General features: G+C 40.1%; 1 protein-coding gene across 3 annotated transcripts in view; it reads right to left on the bottom strand.

Moving 5' to 3' along the window:
- Positions 1-12,918, bottom strand: part of MAP3K13 (mitogen-activated protein kinase kinase kinase 13) — a 195,986-nt gene that overhangs the window by 50,458 nt on the left and 132,610 nt on the right. For all 3 annotated transcript variants that reach the window (XM_054550329.2, NM_001132562.2, XM_054550328.2), the window contains 1 exon segment: positions 2,103-2,662. In XM_054550329.2, coding sequence (XP_054406304.2) covers positions 2,103-2,577 — 475 coding nt within the window. In that variant the 5' untranslated portion in view covers positions 2,578-2,662.

The raw sequence follows: 12,918 nt of genomic DNA, 5'->3' as shown, positions 1-12,918 counted from the left end.
GGTGGGAGGTGATTGGATCATGGAGCGGATCTCCCCCTTGCTGTTCTTGTGATGGTGAGTGAGTTCTCACGAGATCTGGTTGTCTGAAAATGTGTGGCACTTCCCCCTTCTCTGTCTCCTGCTCTGCCATGGTAAGACCTTCTTGCTTCCCCTTCGCCTTCTGCCATGATCCTAAGTTTCCTGAGGTTTCCTAGCCATGCTTCCTGTTAAGCCTGGCGAACTGTGGGTCCATTAAACCTCTTTTCTTCATAAATTACCCAGTCTCAGGTAGTTCTTTATAGCAGTGTGAACACGGATTAATACAGTATAACTCAATTTTTAAAAGTATACACACACATACACAAATAGACTAACCTAATATATAATGAAAACATTAATGGTTATTCTCAGGAGATGGAGGATCATAGATTATTTTAAAATTATTTTGGAACTTACTTGTATTTTCCAAATTTCATACATATATTACTTTTGTTATCAGAAAAAAAGTTACTTTGAAGAATATTAATGAGGTTATACAAGATCATGTCCTTTGCAAGGACATGGATGGAGCCAGAGGCCATTGCCCTTAGCAAGCTAATGCAAGAACAGAAAACCAAATACCACATGTTCTCACTTACAAGCAGGAGCTAAATGATGAGAAAACATAGACACAAAGAGGGGAATGACAGACGCTGGGGCCTACGTGAGGGTGGAGGGTGGGGGAAGAAAGAGGATCAGATAAAATAACTATTGGATACTGAGTGATGAAATAATCTGTACAGTAAATCCCCATGACACAAGTTTACCTATACAACAAACCTGTGCACATACCCCTGAACCTAAAATAAAAGTTTTAAAAAATGAGGTTATAAAGAACACCAGGGCTTCAAAAGTATAATATTAATATTTGAATTAGAATATGTGAATATATTGTTACACAATGATGGGAGTTAAAAACTTAATTTTTTTTTTTTTTTTTTTTTTGAGGCAGAGTTTCACTCTATCACCCAGGCTGGAATGCAGTGGCACGATCTTGGCTCACTGCAACCTCTGCTGGTTTTAAGCAATTCTTGTGCCTCAGCCTCCCAAGTAGCTGGGACTACAGGTGCACGCCACCATGCCTGGCTAATTTTTGTATTTTTAATAGAGATGGGGTTTCATCATGTTGGCCAGGCTGGTCTTGAACTCCTGACCTCAGGTGATCCGCTCCCCTCAGCCTCCCAAAGTGCTGTGATTACAGGCGTGAGCCACAATGCCCAATAAAACTTCCTTTTTTTAAAAGCTGTGGGATCTAGAAATAATAACACTTCTCAAGACTGGTTAGATATTTTGTCATTTCCTCAAAATGTAAGCTTTCTATGCCTTTATTGTGAGAAAATAACTCCTTTTTACTATAATCTAAGTTTTACTATAATCTAAGTCCTACAATCTTCAGGGGCATTACCATGTGGCTTCTGTCTGGTTTTAAATTGGTCCAGCAGCCATCAGATTTTTTTGATTGTATAAGTTATCAGTAAACTTTTTAAAATTTATTTTTATTTATCCATTAATTAATTATTTTAGAGAAACAGTCTCACTCCGTTACCCAGGCTGAAGTGCAGTGGCACCATCATAGCTCACTGTAGCCTCAAACTCCTGGGCTCAAGCGATCCTCCTGCCTCAGCTTCTCAAAGTGCTGAGATTACAGGTGTGAGCCACTGCACCTGGCAAAAAATTTTAAATATGTAGCCACTGCATGATTTCTTTATGTATTATATATCTGTACAGCTATATTAAAATATGAAATATATCTGAAAATGTATGAAAATAGAAATTTTAAATGATGAGATAAACAGGATCTCTAATATTTTCTTCTTATAATCCCATGGATTGTTTTATATGTACTGTACTTTGGACGCCACTAGACTGGATGACCACAAAAGATGGGCTACGACCAAAAAAGACCCACCAAATGTGAATCTCTTCCCTTCAGCCGGTCTACTGGAAACTGAAATGAGGTATTCATCTGTCACTAGTTCTTTAATTTGCTCAAAGGTCCCAGGTTATCCAGCTAATGGTGGTGATGGTGGTGGTGATGGTGTGTTTACACAAGAAATATCTTCCAAGTCCATACTCTAGCTTACCTTGCTGCTGCAATTTGTAATCAGTGGAATATGCCTTCCCAATGATATTCCATACAGGCCTTAAGCATCCAAATAGTCCTTCAAGAAACCCACCACTGCCACTGCCTGACCTGCTGAACTGAATCTTTATGTCTTCAGTTCCACTCGTGCTCTCTCCGTCCACCGTGTTGCTGTTCCCCTGAGACACCGCCATCTCTGATTCATCGTGTTCCCTTAGCTGAAGAACGCTGTTCTCAAACTGGTCCCTGGAATCCTCACTTACGCTTGTCAACACTGTTGTGGTGACGGGGCTGTGCACACTCTCGATTAGCTCTGCTCGTACCATCCCCTTTTCCTGCTGGTCCTCAAGGAGCTTGGGAGAAGGGTGGTTCCCCATAGCTGTGAGCTCATCTTGTAGTCCATTGAAGGTTTTGCTTTCACTGAAGGGTAAGTGTGGAGAAGAGGAGCAGCTCAGGTGCTCCTGAAAGTTGGCCATCGTGCCATGAGTATAACCAAGGTCCTGAGATGACACTCAGAAGATTTTTGGGACAGAGTTCTGACTTAAGAGAGGGCTCCAAAACCTGAGAAAAACAGGAGGGAGATATGAGATCATCCTTTCTTTAGTATGCACACTACGACACTTCTGTTTGCATTAAAAAAAACTGAAACAATGGGGATTGGTTAACCTGTGGGTTAGTCCATGTGATGGAAATGAGTGCAGCAATGAAAAATTATGCTGTGGAAGAGTATTTATGAACACGACAAAATATCCATTACACATTAATATTAAAAACAGGTTAGAACAATATATACAACATTAACTTAGAAATTTATTTATTTATTTATTTTTTATTTTTTATTATTATTATACTTTAAGTTTTAGGGTACATGTGTAACTTAGAAATTTATTTAAAAGGACATACATACAAGAAAAAAGAAGGAAAAAATCCAAGAAATTAACAATAGTTAATTTTAGGTGGTTAGATTTGGGAGAGGTTTATATTGTTGTGATTTTCAAGGTATTCTAAGCATTCTGTATTAATATCTATTATCTTTTTTTTTTTTTTTGAGATGGAGTTTCACTCTTGTTGCCCAGGCTGGAGTGCAATGGCGCGATCTCGGCTCACTGCAACCTCCGTTTCCCAGGTTGAAGTGATTCTCCTGCCTCAGCCTCCTAAGTAGCTGGATTATAGGCATGCATCATCACACCTGGCTAATTTTTGTATTTTTAGTAGAGACAGGGTTTCTACATGTTGGTCAGGCTGGTCTCCAACTCCTCACCTCAGGTGATCCAACCCCCTCAGCCTCCCAAAGTGTTGGGATTACAGGCGTAAGCCACCGCGCCTGGCCTTTTTAATCAGAAAAAATTGTTTCCTTTTCTACAAGGGAAATTTAGTTGTTCTGATATACACATCTTTATTACAAACTACATCCTGTGTTATAAGTTGCTACTCATCTTTTCTCTTTGCTTTCGTGTCTTATCAACTGGGCACTGTGTCACTTTATAAGGCATTCATTAAGTCACGGAGATAAATGTCATGTGTCTGTGACAAGACAAGTTTCTAAGATATAAAATTTGTTTTTATTGTACTGCACCCAATCTGGGGTAACACAACTAAGCCCTAACTCTTTAAACTTGTTCTTTGCTTCTGATCTGTCCATTAGCACCATTTCTTGCGGCCATCTAACCTTTAAAAGTGAAGATTTGTTCTAGATTGGCCAGATCACGCATAGTCAATCTTAAATTTATTCAAAGTATGTTCTTTTTTTTTTTTCTTTTTTTTGAGACAGAGTCTCGCTCCGTCACCTAGCCTGGAGTACAGTGGTGTGATCTCGGCTTGCTGCAACCTCCGCCTCCCAGGTTCAAGCAATTCTCCTGCCACAGCCTCCTGAGTAGCTGGGATTACAGGCACGCACCACCATGCCCAGCTAATTTTTTTTTTGTATTTTTAGTAGAGACGGGGTTTCACTATGTTGGCCAGGCTGGTCTCGAACTCCTGACCTCAGGTGATCCACCTGCCTTTGCCTCACAAAGTGCTGGGATTACAGGCATGGGCCACTGCACCCAGCCCAAAGTATGTTTTTTATCAGAAATGTACTTTCTTTTTAAATCTGTTTGTAACAGTCATTCCTTCCCTCACTCTGTACTAAGCATCTAGAATATGCTAGAGGTCAGGGTATGAAGATGACCTCATTTTGCAGGGGGGTAAAGGAAAGACCAACAAAAATTGACGGAACAGTGCTTATAATGAATCAAGTAAGTGCTCTGAGAGCACAGAAGAGAGAGGAATAGTTTCAGGGAAAGGTGCTCAAAGGTGGTAACTTTTGATCCATTTGAAGGAAGTGTAGGCATTCATTAAGCAAGTCAGGAAGGTGTGAGTGAAAGAAGAGGGGGGAGGTATTACAGGTGTGGGGGAAACTGTGAAGGAGTGCATGGAAGCTTGAAAGACTATAGAACAGATGAGAAATCCAAAGTGGCTGGAATGTAGGCTATATATAAGTGCATGCAGAAAGACATGAATGGACAGATAGGTAGGGGCTAGACTATAAGGAGCTTTGCATGCCAGGCTGAGTTTGAGATTTTATACTGAAGGTGATGGGTAGCCATAGTATCTTATATCACGGATTATGGATTAAAATAGACCCTCTCAATTTTATTATTTTCTTATCTTCATAACCGAGACCTAAATTTTAAGCCTTTTATTCATTACCATATCCCATGAATAGCTTGTATTAGTGAACCAATGAAAACATCCTATCCTTGGCTGGCATGGTGGCTCACGCCTGTAATCCCAAAACTTTCGGAGGCCAAGGTGGGCAGATCATGAGGTCAGGAGTTCGAGACCAGTCTGGCCAGCATGGTGAAACCCCATCTCTACTAAAAATACAAAAAATTAGCCAGGCATGGTGGTGCATGCCTGTAGTCCCAGCTACTCAGGAGGCTGAGGCAGGAGAATTGCTCGAACCCAGCAAGCGGAGGTTGCAATGAGCCAAGATTGCGCTACTACACTCTAGCCTGGGCGACAGAGTGAGACTCCATCAGAAGAAGAAGAAGAAGGAGAAGAGGGAGAGGGAGAGGGAGAGGGACAGGGAGAGGGAGAGGGAGAGGGAGAGGAAAATATCCTATCCTCTGAATTCTTATTCATTCACTGAGCTCCTATTACATGGTATGCAATGTGTTAGGCATTAGTAAATGGTACATAGGTTCCTACCCTTTGGGAACTCACAATCTAGAAGGAAAGACCAATAGATAACAGCCACATGGTTAGCTATGGGACAAAGATATGTATAAGGTGCAATGGGAGCTCAGAAAAATAAATATAAAATGTGTCTATAGATGTTATAAGAAGAAGTTTTGTTTGAATTGAGTCTTGAGGGGTGAATTAATGGTCACTAGGAAAGAAAGACTAGGCATTGCAGGTAGTATGGGGAAACAGCAGGAGATAACTCTCAGAAAAAGTAGGCAAAGGCTAGACTATGGTAGGCCTGTATGACAAGCTAAATCTTTGGGGTTTTATCCTCATGACAACAGAGAACCATTAAGGAATTTTAAGCAAGGGAGTAATTTGGTCAGATAAATTAAAATCACATCTATAGAAGCAGAGGTTAGATTCAAAGGGAAAGACTAAAGATCCAGTTAGAAGCTATAGTTCAAAAAGAAATGACTTGGACCTGAATAAGTCAGTTAGCAATGGCAGTGAAGAGAACAGGAAAGATTTAAGAGGTAGAATTGGTAAGATCTAGTAATTGATTAGACATGGAGGTGGGTAAAGAAAAGGGGGAGAGGGAAGACTTTTCAAATCACTTATTTGGAATAATAAATAGACAGACAATGTCAATAACTGAGATATGAAATGCCAGAAAGAAAGGTTTGGAAAGAAGACAATTAGCTCAACTATGGACATACAGAATTTAAGGCCTACTATGCATCATGCACCGAGCTAGGGAGCTAGGCTTTTACTGATGCTATCTGATTTTAAAAAGACATTTTGTAGAGAGAGATTGGAAGAAAGATAAAGATGGGGCTCATTTATCACAGGGGCAGAAGTTTCCAAATCATAAAGCTAAATTTAAAATGTGTTTATTGAATATATACTCAGCCTGCACAACATGGCAAAAAACATAAAAAATACAAACATTACAAAAAATACAGAAATTACAAAAAATACAAAAATTAGCTAGGCATGGTGGCGTACACCTGTAGTGTCAGCTACTTGGGTGGAAGGCTGAGGTGAGAGAATCACTTGAGCCCAGGAAATCGAGGCTGCAGTGAGCTGTGTTTGTGCCACTGTACTGCGGGCTGGGCAACAGAGCGAGACCCTGTCTCAAAAAAGAAAAAAGAATATATACTGAGAATTGTGCCATGCACTAGCCTAGATTCTGTGGATATAGAACATTACTGTTACCATTACTATTTTTAATAATAAGTAAGACAAAGTGCTTTATAATTTACAGAAGCCTGTTTACATAATCAGCAATATACTGGTAAATCAGCTCTTTCCAAAACAACAGCAATCTGGTTTGTAGTGTTTGCTCATTTCCCTGGTGTAAATATTCCCACCATAGCAGATTTCAAGCTAATAAAAGTTTAACAACTTGCTTGCAAAGTTTCTAAATATTTGACAATTGGCTCTTACAAGTTGGTGTATAAGCCAGCTCCAGCACCATAATCCTTGTAATAATGTCATTTCTATTTCACAAGAGAAGAAATTTCTCTAAGGTAATATACTCAGTAAGTAATAGAGCAGGAATTAAAATCTAGCTCAAAGTTCAGATTCCCCAAATCCTTTGCCTTTTTTACAACACGATGGAAACTTTTATGACTCCTCACTTTCATAGAGTGCTTTCCAGGTTAAAAAATGCTGTTATCTGTGATCATTTGATCTAAGTTTTTGATCCCTAGGTAAGGAACCCAGAACACAGAATGATTATCCCTATTTTTCATGGAAGGAAATGACGGCCTAGAAAGAGGTGGATGCTAAAGGTCACAGAGCCAGGATGAAATACCGGGTTATTTTCCCTAATCATGACATTCTCTCCTGTACCAGGCAGTCTCTGAAGACATGGTTCCTATCCTGTTGAAGCTCACGGACTACTTATGGAACTAATAATTACACTGAAGGAATAACCTCCTGCCATCATCCCCCATGACAAGTGAGCCATATTCCGTTCTACAGAGCCAAGAGAGATGGGAACAATGGTAAAAGAGGTAGGATTTGAGACGGACCTTTGAAGGTAAGGTGTGTGACAGAGGGAAGGAAATCAGGGGCGAATAAGAGCACTGGCAGAGGCAGGGAAGGAGGAATGACCAGAGCGTGCGTGAGGGGGTTGCTGACCCAGAAACAGCAGTGGCTAATGTGGGGGAGCAGTGTGCAGCAAGGTTAACTCCTGCCTCCACACGTGGGCTCTGAAAGCTTATGATACAGCGCAGGTGATTCTTCCCTCCTAACAAACTAGAGAGATCACTTTAACTGGATGGGGTTAGGTTAAGAGGCACTTAAATTATAGGGTATGGAGAAATCTAGGCCTTGTGAAGCTGCCTGGGAATGTAAGGTTGGGGCAGGGGGAAGAAAGAACAAAAACTGGAGCCCTTTGTTACAGACACCATTCCACCGACTCCAGCCTCCCCTCCCCTGTTCTTTTCGTGCTCATCTCTGAGCTTCGACATTACTGATCTCCTCATTATACTTTCTGGCTGATCACCTGCCACAACCTTGAGCTGTCTCCTGCCTTTGGCCTCTCTAACCTTGCCCTGCCTGATCTCTTTTAAGACTGCTGATTTCATACTATCTGACCCGGCCACTGACTCAGCAGTTACTTCCGGTCTGCCTTGGCTGCCGGGACTCTTGGTTATCCTATACAGCAGCAGTCCCCAACCTCTTTGGCACCAGGGACCAGTTTTGTGGAAGACACTACTTCCATGGACCGGGGAGGGGGATGGTTTCGAGATGGTTCAAGTGCATTACATGTATTGTGCACTTTATTTCTATTATAATTACATTGTAATACATAATGAAATAATTCTACAACTCACCATAATGTAGAATCAGTGGGAGCCCTGAGCTTGTTTTCCTGCAACTAGACAGTCCTATCTGGGGGTGATAGGGGACAGTGACAGATCATTAGTCATTAGATTCTCATAAGGGGCACACAACCTAGATCCCTAGATCCCTCACATGCACAGTTCACAATAGGGTTCGCACTCCTATGAGAATCTAATACCACGGATCTGACAGGAGGTGGAGCTCAGGCGGTAATACAAGTGACGGGGAATGGCTATAAACACAGAGGAAGCCGCTTGCTCACCCACCTGCTGCTCACCTCCCGCTGTTCCACCCAGTTCCTAACAGGCCACAGACTGGTACCAGACCGTGGCCTGGAGGTTGGGAACCCCTGTTATACAGCACAAGTCCTACATGCTATTGGCTCACATGAATTGCACACCCAAATATATATGTGAATTGCAGCCAAACACTTCCTTGTGTGATTTATTTTTTTGAATCAAACTATCAGACTTTATATTAATTCCTCGTAAATTTCTACTTTGTCAATTTTTTTATCCTGAACTTCTGCCTAATGACATAATGTTAGGATGAGCTCATACACAAAAAGTTAGAAAAACACGTTTGTTTTGTAATTTTTTCCCTATCTGTAACAGGTTAAGGATGAATGTAAAGTGGACCTGTTCCCATTGGCATGGGAATGAGTCTAATCACAGTCATCATATGCAGTTTGATATTTAAGAGATCAGGGAAAAACAGGACAATCAAGGAATATGGTTCGACCCACTTATTTCACATATGAGAATCAAACTTCAGAGAGATTGCCGACTTACTTAATATAACATCTGACCAGTGGCAGAGTTGAGATGAGTCCTCCTTCCTCAGCCCAGCTCTTTCCACTAGCATGGTTGTTTGTTTATTCGAAGAGAAACAAATAGCCATGGTATCATGGCCACTGATGACAAAAACAATAGCAATTCACAGTGCTATTCTAGATGCACCAAGACTATTCCCAAGGAAACACTGGCGCCCACCTAGCGGGGTGACCCTGCGCCTATCCACAGGCCAGCAGGAGGCTACCCACTGACTGCTCTCAGAGTGGGCAGAGGTGAGGTAAACCTCAAGATGTGTATAAAGATGTGTAGTCAAATAGGCTTCCCTCATACTTACCAAGAATATCCAGTCCAACGTGACCCAACAAAGACAGAGAAATAGAGAGGTACAAGAACAAAGGGAAAGAAAAATCATCACCATGGCTATATTCAAATATGATCAGAGCTGACTCTACATTTAAGAAGAGTGTAGGAAGCTAAAAATACCTCAGTTTTACCTGTGTTTGTACGTACACCCACACGCTGCCACTGCACAGTGAAGAGACTCTTATGTGGAAACTGCGGGAACACAGGTGGTTCCCCTGTCTCTGGCTGTCTTCTGCCCTCTTGGTTCCTCTCTCCCTGTGCAAATCTGTCTCAGATACCCTCATGAGAATTGATTGGTCCTTTCAATTCATAAGGAATCAAAACTAGTATAAATTAGAAGGAGACAGAAAGGAAGTGGGTCAAGATTTTTGAATGTTGAGAGTCAAAGGGAAAAAGACAAGGAACGTTGGAGGGGTAAAGGGCAAGTTTGGAGTGGCACCCCTATCAGAAGAAAGTACTAAGGGGGCCAGGTGCGGTGGCTCATGCCTGTAATCCCAGCACTTTGGGAGGCTGAGGCAGGCGGATCACCTGAGGTCAGGAGTTCGAGACCCAACATGGCAAAACCCCATCTCTACTAAACATACAAAAAATTAGCTGGGCATGGTGGCAGGCGCCTGTAATTCCAGCTACCCGGGAGGCTGAGGCAGGAGAATCGCTTGAACCCAGGAGGTGGAGATTGCAGGGAACAGACCAGAGATTGCAGAGATGCTGCCACTGCACTTCAGCCTGGGCAATAGAGGGAGACTCCGTCTCAAAAACAAAACAAAAACAAACAAACAAAACAAAAAAAGAAAAGAAAAGAAAAAAGAAAAAGAAAGTACTCTGGGAAGGTCTGTAGGTGAGGTGATGCTACTGCCGCCCTTACAACAGCTCGCGATCTGCAAAGGGTGCAGGAAGTGCTCCCATATCTGCCCTTGAGGAACACTTTCCGTGCCTTCTGAGTTTCTTGGCCCGAAGAGGAGGAAGTGGTTTGTGCAAAATTAGTAGGCAAGAGTTGGAGACAGCAGCAGCTGTGCATTTGGCAGGGCACTGCCAATTTCTGGAAATTACCTTGGTTTTGTGCCAAGATCCCAGGATGCAATGTAGAGAGAAAGAGGAATGGAGGAGGTAATGTGGCCAAATGGCCCTCAAATTCTTGGATTTCTATCATAGAATACAATTTTTCCCATGTTACTAATGGAGGATTTTTATAATGATCAGATTTTAAATTTTATATCATAAATATGAATAAATCAAAGATTTTGGACAATTTAGCCCCACAAAGTTTTTGATGTGACTAAAATTGAATAAAAAATTAAATTAAGCATTATTGCTACAAGATTTATTGATTGACACTGAGCTCTTTCTAAGCTATCTTCTCTTTACTTGGCGTCTTCTTGCCTATCTTTAAAAATGAATACAACACTGCCATCTTAGCCTTCTGGTCATTTCTCTAAAATTCATATAGCAGTTGAGAACATAAAATAATTTCTGCTGCTAGGAGCATCAATCCCATTTTAAAACTTAGATTACTCTACTTGTGCATAGTAATAACATAAAATGATCTTTCCAGGATAGAGGTCTGTCACCCAGATCTTAATTTGAACTTTGAAAACATTAGCTAGCTTCTTCGAATGGAGTTATATGATTAGAAGTATGTGACTTCAAATCAGATAAAAAGAATGGCCTACAATCGTGCTTTATCCCTACTTACTCTCTTAACTGTGGACCATCTCCTGAAACGCCTATTTGAAGGAACAATAAAAACTCAGTCAACAAAATCCACTGACCTACCTCATTTCATCTTCTTTATAACATTTCATTCAACAATTATGCATTCAAAAATATTGATTCCATGTTTACCATGTACCTCTATTTTCGGTTAAGATTATAAATGTTTAATAATCTTGAAGTATGCTGGAGACAGCAAAAAAATAAAAATTACAAAGAAGCAAATTCTCCATGGTGACAAATTACCTTTTGAATACCAGTACCTATAAATGCAACTGTGATTACAGTTAAAATAAGTTTATTGTAGGCTTTAAAATGAATACAGATACTTCATTTTCAGAGTAGTAGTCTGTAAATTTATCAAGAAATAGAAACTTGTGAGGCTTCAAAAATGCCTTAAGTCAAAGGTGAAACATCTTGACCAAAGGAATGATTTATCCATAAATCATATCATCAATGCTATCTCCATAAATCTTTAATAAATAATATATGGTATTTTAAGTATTAATATTCGACATTTTGTGACCTAAATCCAGCTGCCATATGAATGATAAAATCAATAGCTTTAAATGTTTTAAAAATAAGATACAGACATATATGTACCTTTAAATACATAAATATTAATAGGCATAAAAATTTAAGATGTGTATAATTAAGTAAGCATTTTAAGAAATTAGGTTTAAAAGGTCAACAGTGGTTATTACTGTTGTTCTTTGAAGTTTTCTATATTTTTCCAAATTTCTACCATTAGCATGCATTATTTGTTTAATCAGAGGTTTTCAATACAAACCCTTGTTGCTTTAAATGCACAGATTAATGGGTCCACTTCACTATATTTGCAGATATGAAAAATGATGTGAAATGTTAAGGATACTGTCAGGAAAGCTAATTGTCACTGTGTGCTGAGGCTTGCAAACAGGCTTAAAAACAATTATAGGCCGGATGTGGTGGCTCACGCCTGTAATCCCAACATTTTGGGAGGCCAAGGTGGAAGGATCACCTGAGGTCAGGAGTTCGAGACCAGCCTGGCCAACGTGGTGAAACCCCAGCTCTACTAAAAATACAAAAATTAGCAGGGTGTGGTGGTGCACATCTGTAGTCCCAGATACTCAGGAGGCTGAGGCAGGAGAATTGCTTTAACCTGGGAGGCAGAGGTTGCAGTGAGCCAAGTTCATGCCACTGCACTCCAGCCTGGGCGACAGAGTGAGACTCTGTCTCAAAAAAAAAAAAAAAAAAAAAAAAAAGAATTATAAATTCAAAATGAAAAGTGAACTTAAAAAGATGACAATGAGCAAACAAAAGTTAATGACTCCTATTTTGTTTTTACCTTTTCTACTGATGAGATTCACATTTGATTCTAGAAAAGGCAGAATGATCATGATTCAGAGAACTGAAACCCAAAACAGATGAAAAGACAAGAACATATATCAGTGTTTTGATTATTTCCAAGTTCTAAGGTCCAGATGAATTACATGTGAAGGCACCAAAACTCTTGCATTTAGGATTACAAAAACAACCTTTGGTAAATAATTATCTTCAGGAACTATAAGCAAGACAGTTGTTCATGGAAAAGTAGAAGATAAAGAAATACCCTATTTTTTAAAAAGGAAGATTACAGAATATGTGGAACTATGAACTTAAGTTGGTCCCTGACAAGATGCTAAGTATACAGTAAGCATTCATTAAATGCTAGTCCCTTTCCTTCTTTTCTTTTCCTTTTATTTTGTGACTGTTTCCTCTCTGTTTTGGAACTCTAGGACTCTCCTAAGATACATAGTTTAGGAGAACAAGAATTGAAATGGTTTAAAAATTATTATTAAACCTAAAAGTTAAAAGAAAAAATAAAATTAAAATTATTTTTAAAGAATTCGTTTTATAGCTGGGCAAGGTGGCTCATACCTGTAATACCAGCACTTTGGGAGGCTG

The sequence above is a fragment of the Pongo abelii genome, chromosome 2 (assembly GCF_028885655.2).
Source record: "Pongo abelii isolate AG06213 chromosome 2, NHGRI_mPonAbe1-v2.0_pri, whole genome shotgun sequence".
Taxonomy (NCBI): Eukaryota; Metazoa; Chordata; class Mammalia; order Primates; family Hominidae; genus Pongo; species Pongo abelii.
Note: the sequence above shows the minus strand (reverse complement) of the source record. Positions and strands in the feature narration are given on the sequence as shown.